The sequence below is a fragment of the Mastacembelus armatus genome, chromosome 12 (assembly GCF_900324485.2).
Source record: "Mastacembelus armatus chromosome 12, fMasArm1.2, whole genome shotgun sequence".
Classification (NCBI taxonomy): domain Eukaryota; kingdom Metazoa; phylum Chordata; class Actinopteri; order Synbranchiformes; family Mastacembelidae; genus Mastacembelus; species Mastacembelus armatus.
The window spans coordinates 18,853,270-18,871,217 of NC_046644.1; the positions used below are offsets into that span (position 1 = coordinate 18,853,270).

Here is a 17,948-nt window from a genome sequence, read left to right on the forward strand (position 1 = left end):
CATTTTTGCTGAGAATTAGAAAAATCGCTCAGTTAGCTTAGCTTAGCATAAAGACTGCAAAGAACTAGCTTCGTTTGCTGCAGTTTTATTTTAAGGCTAATTACAGAAGCTCTCGCTGGTAGTCACTTAGCTTAGCACAGCAAAAAGACTGATCTGTCCAAAGGTTAAAAAAATGCAAGTGGCAGCACCTTTAAAATCTAATGACCATGTCACTGTTCAGCTTTAGATTTAGCTAAAGTTTTCCTACACAGGGAACCTTTCAGTGTTTTTAGTCACAGCTGAACTTGACTGTTTGGCTTTTTATTGGAATTCACTTTCCTGAATTATACCAATTGTATTTCACACATAAATATTTATTTGGCATTTTTTAAGTGACTTTCCAAGACCCACGATACAGCTGAACAACAAGGATGGCACATTTAAATAGACACCATTCACCTGTGAGTGGAATAATTAAGACACCTGAACCAAGTCTCAAATGAGACTTTTCTGCTGAGACCACCATAGTTCTACTTCCTAAACATGACACTTTAATCAAACTTCACACAGCTGCAACACATTTGCACATGTAGAGGAAACAAGTGGAAAATAGTGATAAATACAACTCCCACTCACACACACATACACACACACACTTTCACATAGTTGAAAGCTCTGATTAATATTGAAGAGGTTCAGGACAGGTAAAAAGGTAAGGTAACCTCACAGGTCATGTGCAGCACCTTTTATCTACAGCTTTTCTGGTCTCTTCCCAGTCAGATGGTCCAAAGACAGCGATGTTCCGATGACACTCTTAGAGGCTGGGACTTCGTTAGCCCGACAGGTGGCTAGCTGCAGTCCCAGCAGCATCTCCTACACCTGTGGATCTGCTAACGTGGACCAAACACAAAATATCAGAGTTGCTAAAAATATGATGGGCAAACAAGAGAAGGAAAAGGTCATTAGGAGACTGAAGGCAGAGAAGTTCTCTATGTCTTCCTCCACACCGTTAAGCTCATCCCGTCAGTTCAAGTTGGCTAAAGGATGTAATGAGGTTATAATGGGCTCGCTCCTCATCTGTGAGCTCCATGTTTCCAGGCCTGACCACCACCACCACGTTCACCCCGGCTTCTTCAGCTGCTTTAGCCTCTGCAAGAACAAAATCATGCTTCAGTATGCATGTCCATGGGTTAATACAGGCTAATTTCACATTACTACAGCTTTACTGTTCGGTCAAATGCATCTATCTTTTTACATGCTGAGACTGAAAACAAATGAGCAGGGACACATGCTGTTTTTCTGATGCGTAGGACTGTGATAAAAATATCACTGAGCAAACTCACCTCGAGTGACATCTGTCAAGAATGTGATTTCCTCCGGTTGACAGCCGATCCTCTCTGCAATTCTCTCGTAGCTTTTTGCATCTATTTTAGCTCCTATAGTGGTGTCAAAGTGACCGTCAAATAACTGGAAAGAGAAGGAACACACCACCTCATTAGACACAGGGTCTATAAGGAACCAGCATGTTAGTGTGTTTGTACTGAAACGCTGAGGGTCAATGGTCAGAGCGATGAATCTACTTACATCTAAAACGTCTCCTTCATCAGAATATCCAAAAAGAAGTTTCTGTGCCTCGATGCTTCCAGAAGAGTAAATGTAGACTTTCAGGCCCTTTGCTCTCCAGATTTTAATGGATGGAGTTACATCCTGGTAGATCCTGTTCGCAGCAAGACCAACATCAGAGAACACACTCAGTTTAATTATGTTTAGCAATCTACTAAATATTCATCATCCCAGAAATTCAAATATTACATTTGAGCATGTTTTACAACTAAAATAGAGCTGAAACAGTAAATCAGTCAATTAGTGGATCCACAGTAAAATAACTGGCAACTATTCAAGTAAATCATTTAAATCTTGTTTTTAAAACCAAATAATACAAAAATAAATAAATAAATAAATAAAATCATCACTTTACTTACTCGCCTTTGATTCTCCCAGAAGTGTATGCCGCCCTCCACATGTGACCTTGGAGCTGTTTGAGTGCTGTTGACTTTCTGTCTGCTGCCATCTGCCACAGCACATTATCCACCACCTCCTTAATGGCCTTCTCCTCGTCCGTGTGAACCGTCTGGTCCACGGTGTGGACGCGACACGCCCGGTTCTGTTTCATGTCCTCTTCAATCTGTGTCAGTGTTTGATCAGGGAGCATTAGAGCAGGCATTGTTTCAAGGCTTAATATTTGAACAAATAAGACGATTTAAGTTTGTTTTTATGGAACAATCTGCAAAGTCCTGCCAAGTCCAGGACTTGCTCTGCATCTCTTCAGATTTAAATAAAACATCACTATTACTGCTCTAATATAAAGTTCTTACATCCATAATGTGCTGATATTACAGACATTATAAGCTGCCTTACCTGAAAGTGGAATTTAAATTGGCTTCTACTAGTGCTCAGTCACACTCCTCATTCCCATACCTGTTTTTTCAGGAGATGAACATCTTGTTTGCATTCGTCTTCTTCCCAGTGAGAGGACAGATAATCCTCCAGATGTTCCCTGATGTATGGAAATAAAATATCCTGAAAAAGACAAGTGAAAAACCAGAAAAATTCAATTAGTCTCATTTATTAATAGTACATTTTGTCTTGGTTGCATTACTTTTGCATATCAGTGCATTTCTCCCAAGATCCTTAAAATTCCCATGTTTCTTTTCAATTTTAATTCCGTTTCAAAGAAGAGTGTTCAGACTCATGTCAACCTGAGAGCAGTATCATTTGGACAGTTCATTTATCCATGTCCATACAGAATAAGCGATTTAAGGTTTACATCAACGCGAAACTCATAATTACGATAACTGAGACGTGACGTGAACGCGGCATTATTCAAAGGTCTGTTTCTACTGTAAATAATGTGACATTCAATTACATTTTAAATGATCCGTTCATGTAAAACAAATAGAAAGGGGGTAGTGACGAACATGAGCAGAGAAATAAACAAACAAAAACTAACAGCATCGATAAACTGAGCTAAAGAGCCACAACAATCGGACACCGTTTGCAGGATTAGCCGGTGACAGCCTGTTAGCATGGCGCTACATAATTAGCTATCAGTTTTTATTAAACTTGTAACAATTTAATGTCGAAAAGAACAATTGTGTCTATTATAACTCACCTTTACAAATGTGATCGGAGTGGTGGTGCCTTCAATATCCAGTAAAAGCGCACTGGTACACGCGGGGATCGAAACAGTGGCCATTTTTAGGAGCCCGCAGCTAGTTAGCTAACGTTAGCTTAATTAGCAGCTGTTAGCGCTACTCCTCGCCAGCTCACCTGGACAGATGGAGAAGATACGCAAAGGTTAACTCGGTGTTAACAAGCGTCCAACCTGCTGAGTTGGTAGTTACCAGCTAGTTATCCCTGCCATCACCTAACCAAACACGGAGAGACCGAGAGCTGAAAGCATGGACGGCCCTGCGAGTCTGTTCAGCCTCCTGCTCGGTGGGAGGCAGTCATGGTTGTGTTCGACTTTTCCATCATAATCCACCGAGACAGCAGCTAAAACAGAAGCAAAACACACTATAAAAAACCCTCTGACCATTACTCAGAAAACAAAACAAAACAACTCGTAGTTGGGTCTTATTACCTCATAATTACCACGACTTTTTCTGCTGCGGGAGTAGCCTCACTGCAGAACTTGATTGAGAAATATCCGATTTTAACGATATTCTTAGTATCAAAGTAATTTAGCGATGGCTGTCTGTATATTCAACAATAGACAGCAACAATGACCTGTTAATAACTAATTCGGCGTATTTAAAGTTCCCAAAACCTAAATAATTATAAGCAAAAAACTGCGGCCAACTTACACAGTGGCACCATTGTATTGCATCTGTAAATTAATGTGATCACAATCAAACAGACACATTAGAAACATTTTGAACTATATTTCCTGCATCAATATCTTCCGTTCTATATTACACTAACTAATTACAGTAAAAAGAAAAAGCCAGTTTGCAGAATATTCTTCCACTTTATTTTCACCTGATCCCAGGTTCTCGTTGTGCTTGTACTCGTTCTGAGTATAATCCAAGGATTTTACAGTACACAGCACACACACACATGGAATGCCTACCTAATTATGACTATTAATGAATAACTAGTAATAAATAAGGATAATCTAGACATTTATTGTCCTGCTCTGGTTTGGATGTACGATCTGTTCACAGGATTATTTACTAATTTAGCAGAGATTATACAAATTGTACTGTCACATCTGCTCTGAATGACTTTAGACAGCATTACAAAATCCGGCATAATTTATTTTTTTTTATCTCTGATCTGTTTAGCGATGAACCAAAAACCCACCTGGAATCTGCTTTTCGTTTTAATTCAATATATTTGTGTAATTCCACAAACCAACTGTGGGGGCAGAACTAGGAAGTATTTGTTTCTAATGTACCGCAAAGATCAACAGAAGAAGAAAAACAAGGAGCTTCTGCGAGGAAAACAACGGCTCTAAAAAAAAATTAGCCTGAGTTTGCAGCATCTGAAGCTACTTCTGCTTCACTAAAACATCTACATCTGTACTAAAGTTAGAATCCGATTCACTTAGATAAATTAGCTAGGTTGTGCTAATAAGCAGCAGTATTTTTAGCTGCCGATATAGGGTAACGTTATCCTCACTGTAGCTAGCCCGTAGCTAACTTTAGCTTCGCTCCTACAGGGGATTGTGACGTAGCTTGAGTTATCCAGCTGTTTGGCGCCGCATCTTTAGTTAGAAAGTGGTATCTTGAAAAAGCCTAAACATGTCGGACGACTATGAATTCAGCGATGACCCGACCATAATGAGAATGGAAGAGGACGGACAGACAAACAGTGATGACCCGATGTCAGTAGCTGGGGACTGTGGCCTGATGGGGGGCGAGGCCGAGGGATCCAGGATCGACGCCAGTAAAAACGAAGAGGACGAGGGGTAAATTCAGCTTTTTACATTATAACTGGTTCTTTTAAGGCGCCACCAGCGTGTTTTAACGCGCTTTAACAACAAACACACGGAGTTTTCAGTTGCTCCTGTTTCCTGAAGTATTTGTTCTGTCAATAGGAAGATGTTTGTAGGAGGACTGAGCTGGGACACGACCAAAAAAGACCTGAAAGACTACTTTTCCAAGTTTGGGGAGGTTGTAGATTGCACATTAAAACTGGACCCCATGACTGGACGTTCACGGGGTTTTGGCTTTGTGCTCTTCAAAGACCCTGAAAGTGTTGAGAAGGTATTTAGCTGCTCCTGAAGATCTGTTGACATGATGTTTGCAGGACTGCACGAAGGCTTTAGGCACTAACAGTGAATGAGGAGTTCAGAAACACCATGAAGAGTTTTTATTTATCTTTTAAATTCATGCAAGTTTAAGTAAACAGTAAGTAAATCAGACCAGTGTTTGCTGTGACCCCCTTTGCCTTTACACAGGACTAGTTCTCTTCATACCCTTCAGCTTTTCAAGGTTCTTGGCAGACAGATTGGTCCAGCATTGCGGAGAAGTTCCTCTGTGGATTCAGACTGTCTTAGGGTGTCTGACCCCTCATATGAGCCCAGACGGACTCCCTGTTGAGGAGATCAGGATCCAGTGGGTGCCCAGAAACCACCTGTTGCAGGTCGACATGTTCTAGATCTTTCTGACCCTTTATGACTGGTTTTATGTTTAGGTTTGTAGTCCTGCTGCAGAATGAATTCAGGACTGATCAGACTCTTAATGTGCCTAAAACCTTTTTACAGAACTGTAAACCACATTGCTCAGATTTTCTCAATTAAAATCATCACGTAGTAAATAGTGAAGTAACATTTAAAAACTGACATTTTTGTCTGTGGATTGTTTCGTTATGAAGGTTGCCTCACAGAAGGAACATAAACTTAATGGGAAGGTCATTGACCCAAAAAAAGCCAAAGCCATGAAGAGCAAGGAGCCTGTGAAGAAGATCTTTGTTGGCGGTCTCTCTCCAGACACTCCTGAGGAGAAAGTCAGAGAGTACTTCGGTGCCTTCGGAGAGGTACTTTTTTTCTAACATTTCTGGTTCAGCTCTTAGTCATGAGGATCATATTTGTTTGTTTGCACTTTTCATGAAGACTATCAACTGTTGTATACATCTATTGACGATGTGAACAGGTTGAGTCAATTGAACTTCCCATGGAGAACAAAACCAACAAAAGGAGAGGCTTCTGCTTCATCACATTCAAAGAGGAGGAGCCAGTTAAGAAGATCATGGAGAAAAAATACCATAATATTGGACTAAGCAAGGTACAGACTATTAGTTCCTTTAAAATAAGAGTAGATTCTGATAACCGATGTGTTGATGTATTTTGCTGACTTTTATAAGACATTCATGAACACTATGAAAAAAATCAATTGCACTTGTGTTCCTGCAGTGTGAAGTAAAGGTGGCGATGTCTAAGGAACAGTACCAGCAGCAGCAGTACTGGGGAGGCCGAGGTGGATACTCATCCAGGTCTCGAGGAAGAGGTGGTGGTAAGTGGAGAATACCTTCATGGTTTCACACAGTGAAGAAAAATGTAAACCATGCTTCCTATTGACCTTCTAAATCCCACAGAGGTCATCATAGCTCTAAACTCTAAAGTCTTATTTATGACTGCGGGAACTTTGAGATGATGAAAACTAAACTGAATGAGATTTGTTGAGGGATTTGATCGTTTCTGTTTAAATTGTTAAAAAACTGTCGAACCCCAACTCTGACGAACAGTGTTAAATATTCTGTGATTGAAATGGGCTGTAGTTGTTTCTTCTATCAAATGACAAGATGTAACCTTTAAACAAACACCGGTTTGATGCTGGAGTCACGTGGTGATTTGAAGATTGAAATTCTGTGTGTTTGCAGGTCCAAATCAAAACTGGAACCAGGGTTATGGCAACTATTGGAATCCAGGATATGGAAATTATGGCAATTATGGTTACGGTAATCAGGGGTATGGAGGATACGGTGGCTATGATTACACTGGTTATAACAACTATTATGGATATGGTGACTACAACAGTGAGTAAACCCTTCTGATGTCAGCTATTCCATTTATTTTATTCTACGTTTGCAATGATAAAAGGGCCTAAAATCCAGATTTTTACGCATCTGTAGATCAATCTGGTGGATATGGCAAGTCGCCACGGCGTGGTGGTCACACCAACAGTTACAAGCCGTATTAATGGGGGACCCCCTCATCTTTAAGGAGGTAGGTACACATTAAAATACACCACTTACTGTAAACTTAAAATAGCTATATTTACTTGGGAGTTTGGTAACATTATGTATAATTTCCTCTTATAAATTTCTTTTTCTCAGCACCCTCAAGTGCTTTACAGTAGTGGTAACATAGAGGCTACACTCATGTGGCGATTATTTAACAGCCGGCCTTCTGCTGCCTCTTTTGCACCTTCTTTTTTTTTAAACTGTAAAGTTAACAGGTAAAGTACAGCTACTACAGTAAATGGATGCCACAGTTAAGGATGTGCAAGGAAACAGAAAAGGAAGTATGTTGTCTCCTAACTCTGACATACCTTGTTTGTACCTGCCAGCGGAGCTTCCTTGCAGGCCATGAGCTGACTCCCAGATACTCTCAGGGCCCGCTCAATGCGGACCGGGTACGAGAAGCATACGCTCTCGAATGCTGCCATTTGGTATGGTCTTACAACATCCTGTATCAGCATTTCTAAACTAAACAGTATGGGACACGTCCAGCTTTGCCATCTTTCTTTCCATTTTTAATTTGTTTGCAACTGTTTTTAATGTAAAACTTAAAATATACACATGTAATTGTCATTTTTTACAGGCCCTTACTCCCCCACAAGTAATGATTATAAATATGAAAAAATAACTATTTGCTTTTCAAAGGATATGTACAGCATTCTCTGGACTTTCCAGTTCCATATGTTAATATATGCATTCCTAATCTTTATCTAAAATGCTTGTTTCTTTATTTAGCTCTTGTAACCAGTAGTCCATGAGCTAAAACCTGGTTCGTATTTGGACTCTACTGTGTTGGGGGATAAAGTGCTTTACTTTGTGTACATGTATTGTTCTGTTTTGTGTTAGTGACAGCGATGGAAAAGACTCCTCTTTTGTTAATTTTGCTGTAACAAATTTTCCTCTTATAACTTTTTGTAAAATGAGAAGAATCTAAAGTGTCGCTACATTTCCAGAAATTTGCATGCAGTGCTTTCTTTAATGTGTATTTTTGACCAATCAGGTTTCTTCCATTTAGTATTTTGGCTTTGACTTCTTCAATTTATCACACTTCAGGATTTCTAGCTTATGGACTAACTATTAACTGTAAAATGTTAAAATAATTGTTCTCAGTTTGTTTTTCCTTATTGTTTTTTTACATTGGACATATAAACAGGGGATTCCTTTTTTGTGTATAGTTAAACAGCGTTTTCATCTATGGCTGATTAGTTTCTCTTTGTTTCCCATAGGTGTCAGAGTGGTGAAAGTCTGCCGTGTGCTGGTGGAGCGTTGACCAGAGAGATGATGGTATCCAGCAAAGGTTAGCTGATTGTAAGAAAATAAAGGAAGAGCACTATGACCTACAGAACACTTCCTCTATCTTTACCAGAGTGTTTGTTGTATCTTAAAAGTTTTGGATTTTGATGTTTCACGTTTATTTAGATTGCTGCAAAGTTTTAGCAGTTCCTCCTCCCTTATTTGTATTTAGTGTTCTCAAATGCTGTTTGTGAAATGCTTGATTTATTCCATGACCCAGAACAGTTCACACATATTTACACGTACGTTGTGGTGGATATACAGGGGATGCAAACTGCATTGTTAAGCCTTTTCTCTTAGTCATATAATACATGTTATTACACAATCTGACACTCATAAACCTACAGTGTGTGTGTATATATATATATATATATATATATACACACACACAGTGTATTGGACATAAAGAAATGCGACAAAATAAAATGAATGAAAACGTATTTGGATTTGTCATCCTTTTGAAATGCTGAGGGAGTGGTCACATGTTAGTGACGTGGAGTGTTAAAGGAAGTGTTGCAGCAAAAAAAAACTTCACAGCATTGACTAACAGCAGCTAATCAATAAGCATGTAGGTGTTGTCATATCGTATATCCTTTGAATTTACATGTACATTTCAATCTTGAAATATAAGACGCCTCTTTGTGTGAGCTGAAATTAAGACTGGAGAGTAATTAAATGGTCTAATTTTCAATAAACGTTTGTCTGTGGTAGAGTTTTGTCCATCATCATCATCGCTGTCAGTCCTGAGCTGGTAACAATGGGATTTAAATAACCTTTGTGGCAAAGAGGATGATGAGGATAACGATGACCAGCACAATTCCACCGATTAGAATCATCATCTTAATGTTTTTCCACCAGTATTTCCTGGCGACACGTGTGGATGTTCTTTGGAACGAGTCGGCCTAAAAAAAGAAACAGAAACCGAATAAAACTGATGAAGACGTCTGATGTTTTTACGGAGAAGGGTGACACCACTGATCCTACACAAACCGCTGAGGAGTCCTGCTCCATATGGGAGTTATTGCAAATAGCAGTTGTAAAGATGTGACAAAATGTGTGTGCATCAGTTTTTCCTTGTTTTTGAGTTTTGAGTCTGACGATGCTAAATCAGTGGTGTACCCTCCTAAGTAACAGTAAGTAAAGTATGCGTTCAAAGTCCTGCTAAAGTAAAAGTACTGAAGTATTATTACTCATTCTACAGTAAAGTGTCTCCTGTGACTGATTTATTTTTCTACCTGACGTTATTAGATTGTTAATCTTGATGCATCAAAGCTTCAGCTGCATTTTAATGTTGGAGCTGCTTTAACTCCTTTATATAGCTAGTTTAGTCCATTGGTTCCCAACCTGGGGGTCGGGGGCCTCCAAAGGGCCACCAGATAAATCTGAGGGCTGGTGTAAGAAGAAAGTTGCATGCTTCTGTTTTGGTTTTTTTTTTTTTTTTTCGCTTTTCTCTTTGCAGTTTTGTAAAATATTGACTCATGTAAGTGACAGTTTAAAAGGAAGATTGTAGTGAACTTTTATGGAAGTGTTATCAACTCATAAACAGCTGAAATATGAGAGATCACAGGCCACAACAGTTAACTAGTTCAGATTATTGGCTCCCAAACTAGGATCCTTCTCAGGAGTTAGAAAAATAAAAGTAGAAAAGGTCAATTTCACTTTCATTGTCTTTAAATTAGCAAATGTTGTAAACCACTGGTTTCATCTTTAAATCTACAGCTACTGCAGATGTGTAAATGAATCATTTTTTACAGCCTTATGTTTCAAAGCCGTATGTGATGAGTTAAATTGGTAAACAACAGGCCGCGGCGTCACAGTGAGGTACTCACTGACGCCTGCAGGTCGTCGGTTTTGCCGATCAGGTCGTCTAATCGGTCCCCCCTCTCCAGCACTTTGTTGATGTTGTCTTTCAGAATAACTTTCACCTCGTTGACCTGACCTTGCACATGGTCAAGTTTGGTGGACGAGCCAGTGGTCGGTGGCTGAGAGTTTGTGTCGGCCTGTGAAGAACAAGGAAAGTTTGGTGTATTTTAAGCGAAACGTAACATCCAGCAGGAAAACTCACCAAACCTCACTTCCTGTAAAAAGATAGAGCCATTACCAGGCGTGAACCAGTTTACTGAGGCCTGTCACATGAAAACCTTTAGAACTGCAGGTACAAAGTAAACCTGGTAAGCAAACAGCACAGACAGACCTGTGGAGTGACTGACTGTGAGCTTAGATAACACAGACTGAAGCCAAACTAAAAGCATGAACAGACACAACACTTACCATAGCAGCTCTGTTCCTTCAGTCACAACCAGCTGAACAACTCAGCCTGATAGAAAAACCCACAGTTCTGTTCTCCAGTGCTGGTGTAGAAACCAAACACAGGGATCGCTGCTGCTTCGGGCAGTAAGAGCTGAACAAACGTCTGCTGAAGGTTGCACCTCTTCTGTTACACATTAACTACCTGTTGCCTCAACCAGAGTCTCATTGGCTTAACCACAGCAAGTCATCATCACTGCAAAGAACTAGATCTAGTCAGATCACGAACATCAGTTGCTTTCATTTCCTGCTTTTGTTTAAATCAACTCTTCTGTGACACACTCACCACCTAACTACACAAATATCTCCCCTACTAGGCTGCTGCCTGTTGCTATTCAAGACAAAAAAGACATTTCTAGGTAGAACCTTTCTGTTCGTCCCAGTTCTATGTGACTTACATACCATCAGCTGTCACAGCAACAGATACAGGCCAGCGTTGGACTGATATGTCTGGGCAAAGGGCTCCGAGCTTTCAACAGAGGGATGTTTGCAAAGCAATAAAGGGGCGAAGTTGCTTCGTTTCATTTCCTCATTCTGTTTTGTGTGGCTTGTTGTTGCAGTAGTGTGGCAACCAGCTCGTGACAGTTTTTGTATGCAAATACGCTGACAGCATCCGGCTGTGTCAGAGCAAACTGAGCTCCAGCTGACAGCTTTAAGAGTAAGTCAACACTTACCAGGAGTAAGAACTGCTGGATGAAGTTTTTAGGTCATTTAGTTAATAAGTAAACACAGAAATTCTATCAGTTAAGAAAAAGTTAGTATTATTTAAAGGTATTTAAGGAAAAGTATGTTAGTGTTATCAGAAAAATGTACTTGAAAATATAAAAAGTAAAGCTCTGAATGCTGAGGATTGGCCCCTGTAATATATATTATTATCAGATAGATAGATAGATAGATAGATAGATAGATAGATAGATAGATAGATAGATAGATAGATAGATAGATATACTTCTATTTATCTATCTATCCATGAAATGTTCTACATGTAGTCATGGTGCCCAGAGGATGAATCCTTTGCTGATCCTCTGACTTTTGTCTTCAGCGCCACCAACAGGTTTTTGTTCTGCACTGTCATCCAAAGTGTGTTTGCATCGTGAGTCCAGTGTGGGGAACCTGAGCGCAGGGTGGGGAGGAAGGAAGAGGAACAAAGTTAGAGGAATAATTTATTATTTCATTGTGTCATTCAACCACACGAAAACCACTAATCCATATATTCATTTTACAGAGTTTAAACTTGTCTGAGCTCAGGATCCACTTCCCTGATGAATAGGATCTGGGTGTGAGTCACTGGGAGGTGCTGAGTGTGGGTCAACCGCCAAACCCTAAAGAAGCAGTAAACACAGTTTGCAGTGTGTGAGCATGAGCATGTGCTGCTGAGCCTTATATAATAACAGTAACTACACTGTTTTTAAGATGTTGCAGGATTAGTCACGTCAGGATTAATATACAGAACTGCCCTTTTTTCTGTTTGTTTCTTTGCAAAGTAGGTGCAAAGGCAGAAATCAGTAGGCCAATAGGCTGTTTATCATTAACGTGTGCACGACCCTGAAGGTAAAGTTTAACTGACTGCAGTTATCAAATAAAAATAGGAAATAAAGACAATATTACTACTAATAATATTATTAGTTATTAGTGAAGGAAATAATAAAGGATGCAACACATTTCAGTGTAAAGATTTTGGGTAATTTTCTCTGTTTGGAAACTTTAATGATGCTTTTTGGTTTTCACCTCAACAGCGTCATCTTGAGGCTGCAGGAGTTTTCCTGCTCCAGTCCTCTCAGCCGGACCCCGACAGTCCACTGGCAGCGGGATCAGTTCTGGGATATAGTGCGTTACTTTGCAGGGGTTTTTTTTGCGCTGGTCCAGAGTCAGTTGTGCTGCCTACCCGGTTAATTATTGCTGCACGGAATCAGGGTCGGTGAACACCAGAGATTATTGCTCCGCCACGTTTGGAGTCGAGCTGATCCCAATCCCGCTCAGTCCAGTTTTTCTGCACCGAGAGACCCCTGAAGATGAACCCCGGCAGCGCAGCCCGCAACGGGAAGACTTTCCTGTTCACATCCGAGTCTGTGGGAGAAGGACACTCCGGTAGGCCCCTACGGTCGTCGGGATGTGGACTGGGAACATGGTGGGACATGCTGGGACCGGCCATCTGTGCGCTGGTTTCAGGGCCGTAGCCAGGATTTTACTAGTACTGGGCTCTGTGTTAGTCCTGTTGACTAGGGAGCATTGGGGCCAGGAGGATCTTTTTATTTAGCTTTTGGAAAATTAAGTCAGAATCTTGAGACTAAAGCTGAAATCTCGAGAATAAATTCAAAATGTGGAGAATAAATTTATTTAAGCTTTATTCTCTGAATTAAAAAAAAATCTCCCTCCTCTGATTGTGGCCCCGATAGTCCTCAGGGCTGGAAAAAACCCTTTATTTAACCTGAAACACTAAAGTGCCAAAGCTGCATTGAGTTACCTTTTAAGAAAGATAAGTCAAAGTCCTCTAGTCCTGCATCACACGTGACGTCTCAAGTGTTTTCCAGTCCGTTAGTTTATATCCCACTGCAGGTCTTTGGGTTGTCAGACCAGAAGCTTTGGGAAACTATAAGGACAATTTCCTTCTAAATAAACCACAAAGACACGTGCTGCACAGTTTCTTTTCTTTGTGTTCACAGATAAAATGTGTGATCAGATCAGCGACGCTGTACTTGATGCGTATCTGAGTCAAGACCCCGACTCTAAAGTGGCCTGTGGTGAGTTTGTTCTCGTCAGTCAGTCTCTCAGTCAGTGTCACTGTGATTTATCATATTGACAGATATCACAGTCAAAGGTGTTTTGATAACCAGTAAGACTGTATCGGCCCTTTAGGTCAAAGGTCAGTATGTTCTCTCTTTCTGAATGTGCAGAATGTGTGGCGAAGACCGGGATGATTCTACTGGTTGGAGAAGTGACGTCCAAGGCCACGGTGGATCTCCAGTCCGTGGTGCGAAATACTGTGAAGCAAATCGGATATGATCACTCTTCAAAAGGTAAAACATGGCGGCTTTGATGTTTGAGGAGCTGGTTTTAAGGCTGTTGCTGAGTCTGCTTCACCTGTGACCTGCAGGTTTTGACTATAAGACGTGTAATGTGCTGCTGGCCCTGGAGCCGCAGTGTGTGGAGATATCAGACTGTGTGTTTGAAGGCAGGGACCAGGAGGACATCGGGGCAGGGGACCAGGTCCAGTATTTCACCTTTTTACTCCTCATCTCTGTCCAAGCTGACGTGGATTTAGTTTGAACTGAAGTCTTGAGAACACGTGATCCCTGTGCCTTAATGAGGCTGTTTGTGTCTTCAGGGTATGATGTTTGGTTACGCCACCGATGAGACAGACGAGTGCATGCCGCTCTCCATCCTTCTGGCTCACAGGCTCAACTACAGGATGAAGGACCTGTCACGCAGCAGAGAGTGTCCCTGGATACTGCCAGACTCCAAATCCCAGGTGAAAATAATAAAAACCCTTTAACACTACCCCTTTATATTTCTCCCAATTTATGACAAAATTTCACACTTTATCTCCATCTCATCATCACAGCCTGTACTTGGTCCTGTGCATTGTAAGAGTATTGTTTCCATCCAGACAATAACACAGCTGCACCTTCTGCACATGAGCTCTGATCTTCTCCTACACTGGAGAGTAAAAAAACAAAATGCAAATATCAGAAGTTGTGGAAAAGAGAGCACCAGTTTCTCCCAGAAATTTTTGTAAATGGATTTTAAAGCCTGGCAGCATGGTGGATGAGTGGTTAGCACTATAGCGTCACAGCAAGAAGGTTCCTGGTTTGAAACCCATCAGGGGCCTTTCTGTGTGGAGTCTGCATGTTCTCCCTGTGCTTGTGTGGGTTTTCTCCAGGTACTCTGGTTTCCTCCCACAGTCCAAAAACATGTATGTCAGGTTGATTGGTGACTCTAAATTGCCCATAGGAGTGAGTGTGAGTGTGTGAGGTTGTTTGTCTCTATGTGGCCCTGTGATGGACTGGTGACCTGTCCAGGGTGGACCCCTGCCTTTCACCCAAAGAGAGCTGGGATAGGCTCCAGCTGATCCCTGGGACCCTGGTTAAGGAATAAGGGGGTAGAGATGATGGAAGGATGGTTTTTAAAGCAGGAGACAGTTTAACCTTCTGTAGCCCATTAGACTGATGTAGGAGAATCCGTTTTTTAAATGGACGGTTGATTCATCGGTTTGAGAACGTCTCCTCCTCCTTTGGTTTTCAAATCATATCTATTTTCTAGGTCTCCAGGTTGTTAAGTGTGTCAGAGCATGAACAACAATGTTCACAGCCTTTGTTGCATCACACTCTCCATCCATCTAACCTAATTTTCTGCCTAATAAAATCATAAATTGTACCCAATAAACTCATTTGTTGGACTAAGGCTGAAGTAAACAGCATCACTAACCTGCTGTAGGTAACAGTGTGCTGATAGAGGAGACTTTATTAGAACATCTAAGGTATCACCAGCTGTATTTCTGTTGAAACAGGTCACTGGGTCAGGGTGTGAGGGGGCCCTAAGGAGGTTGCATTCTGCACATCCACCACTAGATGCTGCTAAATCTTTTACATTTTTCACATTGCACCTTTAAGAGCAGAAGAGAACAAATGGAGTCAGGTGGCAGCCATTGATCTGATTCATGTCTTTATCTGAGATCCAAACACTCAAAATGCATTTTCAATAACATGTGCAGTAAATGTGTATCTTTAAAACTGTCCCCTAAGGGAAGAGACCATTTAAGAATTTTCTCTATCTGTTAGTGATGAGTTTGATGTTTTCTGCAGGTCACGGTGGAGTATAGAGACAACATGGGGGCCATGGAGCCACTACGGGTTCACACTTTGGTCATCTCAGTCCAGCACAAACCTGACATCACGCTGGAGGAGATCAGACGCACCCTGATGGAGAAGGTGGTGAAGGTCATCATTCCTGCCAAGTACCTGGATGAAAAGACCATCTACCATCTGCTGCCAAGTGGGAAATTCCTCATGGGAGGTCCACAGGTTAGAAACCATAGAGGGAAATTTCCTACAATAAAAAAAAATAGAGAAATGAGTGTGGTTGTGTGTGGGCATGCATGAGTTCATTGATGCTCTCCGGACTCCAGGGTGATGCAGGACTCACAGGCCGTAAAATCATAGTGGACACCTATGGAGGATGGGGCGGGCACGGCGGAGGGGCTTTCTCTGGGAAAGACTGTTCCAAAGTGGATCGGTCGGGAGCGTACGCGGCCCGCTGGGTCGCCAAGTCTCTGGTCAAAGCCGGACTGTGCAGGAGAGCCCTCGTTCAGGTGAGGACATTAACAGCATTGTCTCTGAATCGGAAGCGGTTTTTGAGTCACACATTATTTTACATAACACAAAGTCCCAAGTGTGTGATAACAAAACGTTTAATATTTTTATCAGCTGGTTAGTGTCTGAACCACAACTTCACTGTGTTGTTCACACTCATAGCCTCATTTTCTGCAGCAGGAAGCAGCTTTTTCAAAATAAAAGCTGTAAAAATCCAGAGTCCTCTACCTGCTCAGCAGCAAACGGCAGGCAGACCCAGTCAGAGACCAGCTGGTGAACTTAGTGGAGCATTTAGCAGCTAAAGAGCCAGAGGTTTCCCTCAGGAGGTGGTGGAGACCAAACCCAGAGCTCAAACTGAGGGAACACTGGACACTGCTGCTCATGAATGACAGTGTTTCTTTGCACCTGCTGTGTGATTATGCAGCCAATATGTTCAGCATATCAACTTAAAAGGTGACAACACGTCACTGTTGTTTGAAAGAGGTGAAATGCATTTAATGGAGTCAGTGTTTTACTGACTGGTCTTCAACAGTAGCTCATTATAGGGATTTGATGCTGACTATGAATAACAGCCGACATCAAATCCTTATTTTGCTTTAGTGAAAAACCACAGAGGACCTTACAGTATTTCTACAGCAGGTGTCTCTCTCACACTGCAGGAATGCACAGTAATACAGCTGGATGAAACCTGCTCCACACCTGTTCCTCAAGAGTTTCTGAGCAAAACTCACCAGTGTCTTGTTAAAATCCAGGGCTCTCGGTCTCTAATTATGCCCTCTGAGCTGAAAGGAAGTTTTTCTTTTTACAAACACTGAACTTTTCCCATGACACTTTTTGTGATTTGTGCAGTTCATGGCACAAAGGTAAGTCCTTGTTGACCTTGCCGTAAGCTTTCAGTCATCCCTGCTTGTTTTCTACCTCCTGCACGAACACTCACGCCTCACAGCACCGATGCCATGTCGCTGCGTTTCAGATCTCCTATGCTATCGGTGTGAGCCACCCACTCTCCGTGTCAGTGTTTCACTACGGCACCTCCTGCAGGGACGAAGACGAGCTGCTGCAGACCATCCAGAAGAACTTTGACCTGAGGCCTGGAGTCATTGTGAAGTACGTGTAGTTTCCTCACAGCCGCAAACATGAAGCTCTGTCTTTTTCTCAGTGACTAACATTGACTGTGTCTCTTTCAGAGAGCTCGGTCTGAAGCGGCCAATCTACCAAGCCACTGCCTGTTACGGCCATTTTGGCCGAGACGAGTTCCCCTGGGAGAAACCAAAACCTCTGGTGTTCTGAGTCTGGGGTCAAACACATTCCTGTTCTGTCTTAAAATCACTCCAGATCCAATTTCAATCTCAGGATCCATGCACCTGAATTCAGCTGTGAAACTCAAAACACAGCAAAACATCTTTTTTCTACTGAATTTCTGACCTCAGGCTGTAATAATGTCCTTGCATTTCATGAATGAACTTAACCAGGATGGAGGTGCTGTCAATTTTCTACTCTAACATCCATAAAAATCCTATTTTTAAATTGTATTTCATTGATCTATAAACAAGGCTTTGTGTGCACCATCATCAGATGCAAAGTAATAGCACTGCAGTTGGGAAATAGGTGAAATATAGTGAAGTAGTGTACTAGGATCCTCGTGTAGTATTTGAGCGTGTAGTCTGAGTAAACTTTGCAGAAATACACAATTTTACATTTGAAGTGCAGAATCTCGACCTGTAATGCCTTGATTCATTGTGGCATTAAAAGATTCAAACAGGATGTTAGTTTCTCCACCACTGTCTTTAAATGGTCCCAGCCTGTGGCGGCTGT

General features: G+C 41.5%; 3 protein-coding genes across 15 annotated transcripts; 2 read left to right on the forward strand and 1 right to left on the reverse strand.

The window, feature by feature from the left end:
- Positions 1–69: 69 nt before the first annotated feature.
- LOC113124422 (enolase-phosphatase E1) lies at positions 70–11,367 on the reverse strand. 6 transcript variants are annotated; one of them, XM_026297247.2, is made up of 9 exons: positions 11,227–11,367; positions 10,789–11,020; positions 10,347–10,517; positions 2,458–2,559; positions 1,962–2,164; positions 1,564–1,696; positions 1,323–1,446; positions 987–1,128; positions 333–866 (listed from the first exon to the last, which is right to left on the reverse strand). In XM_026297247.2, exons 2-8 carry the CDS (start codon positions 10,789–10,791, stop codon positions 995–997), a joined length of 870 nt encoding a protein of 289 aa, XP_026153032.1. In that variant the 5' UTR covers positions 10,792–11,020; positions 11,227–11,367; the 3' UTR covers positions 333–866; positions 987–994. The 6 variants fall into 6 exon arrangements, with proteins under 6 accessions (XP_026153034.1, XP_026153035.1, XP_026153032.1 ...); XM_026297248.2 differs by having other exon boundaries at positions 333–869; XM_026297246.2 differs by having other exon boundaries at positions 333–1,128.
- On the forward strand, positions 4,785–9,474 carry hnrnpd (heterogeneous nuclear ribonucleoprotein D). 6 transcript variants are annotated; one of them, XR_003295048.1, is made up of 9 exons: positions 4,785–4,951; positions 5,081–5,249; positions 5,860–6,021; positions 6,138–6,269; positions 6,398–6,497; positions 6,865–7,020; positions 7,117–7,655; positions 8,451–8,521; positions 9,376–9,474. XR_003295048.1 is itself a non-coding variant. In XM_026297244.2 (8 exons), the coding sequence occupies exons 1-7, from the start codon at positions 4,785–4,787 to the stop codon at positions 7,182–7,184; spliced, it is 954 nt and encodes a 317-aa protein (XP_026153029.1). In that variant the 3' UTR covers positions 7,185–7,210; positions 7,554–8,957. The 6 variants fall into 6 exon arrangements, 2 of the variants coding, with proteins under 2 accessions (XP_026153029.1, XP_026153030.1); XR_003295049.1 differs by having other exon boundaries at positions 7,117–7,210; XR_003295047.1 differs by lacking the exon at positions 9,376–9,474 and having other exon boundaries at positions 7,117–7,210; positions 7,554–7,655.
- A 682-nt stretch (positions 11,368–12,049) lies between the features above and the next one.
- On the forward strand, positions 12,050–17,897 carry mat2al (methionine adenosyltransferase II, alpha-like). 3 transcript variants are annotated; one of them, XM_026297241.2, is made up of 10 exons: positions 12,050–12,177; positions 12,561–12,912; positions 13,488–13,565; positions 13,719–13,841; positions 13,919–14,031; positions 14,150–14,293; positions 15,627–15,845; positions 15,950–16,132; positions 17,107–17,240; positions 17,321–17,897. In XM_026297241.2, the coding sequence occupies exons 2-10, from the start codon at positions 12,837–12,839 to the stop codon at positions 17,421–17,423; spliced, it is 1,173 nt and encodes a 390-aa protein (XP_026153026.1). In that variant the 5' UTR covers positions 12,050–12,177; positions 12,561–12,836; the 3' UTR covers positions 17,424–17,897. The 3 variants fall into 3 exon arrangements, with proteins under 3 accessions (XP_026153026.1, XP_026153027.1, XP_026153028.1); XM_026297242.2 differs by having other exon boundaries at positions 12,050–12,173; XM_026297243.2 differs by having other exon boundaries at positions 12,050–12,157.
- Positions 17,898–17,948: the final 51 nt, after the last annotated feature.

Coding starts and splice junctions, on each gene's coding strand:
- hnrnpd (XM_026297244.2), top strand. CDS start 4,785: ATGTCGGACGACTATGAATTCAGCGATGACCCGACCATAATGAGAATG. Junction 6,022..6,137: donor ACTTCGGTGCCTTCGGAGAG/GTACTTTTTTTC, acceptor CGATGTGAACAG/GTTGAGTCAATTGAACTTCC. Junction 7,021..7,116: donor TGGATATGGTGACTACAACA/GTGAGTAAACCC, acceptor ACGCATCTGTAG/ATCAATCTGGTGGATATGGC.
- LOC113124422 (XM_026297249.2), bottom strand. Junction 2,165..2,457: donor TTCATCTCCTGAAAAAACAG/GTATGGGAATGA, acceptor ACACTGACACAG/ATTGAAGAGGACATGAAACA. Junction 1,697..1,961: donor TCTGGGAGAATCAAAGGCGA/GTAAGTAAAGTG, acceptor TGCTGCGAACAG/GATCTACCAGGATGTAACTC.
- mat2al (XM_026297241.2), top strand. CDS start 12,837: ATGAACCCCGGCAGCGCAGCCCGCAACGGGAAGACTTTCCTGTTCACA. Junction 13,842..13,918: donor ATATGATCACTCTTCAAAAG/GTAAAACATGGC, acceptor TGTGACCTGCAG/GTTTTGACTATAAGACGTGT. Junction 14,294..15,626: donor TGCCAGACTCCAAATCCCAG/GTGAAAATAATA, acceptor TGTTTTCTGCAG/GTCACGGTGGAGTATAGAGA.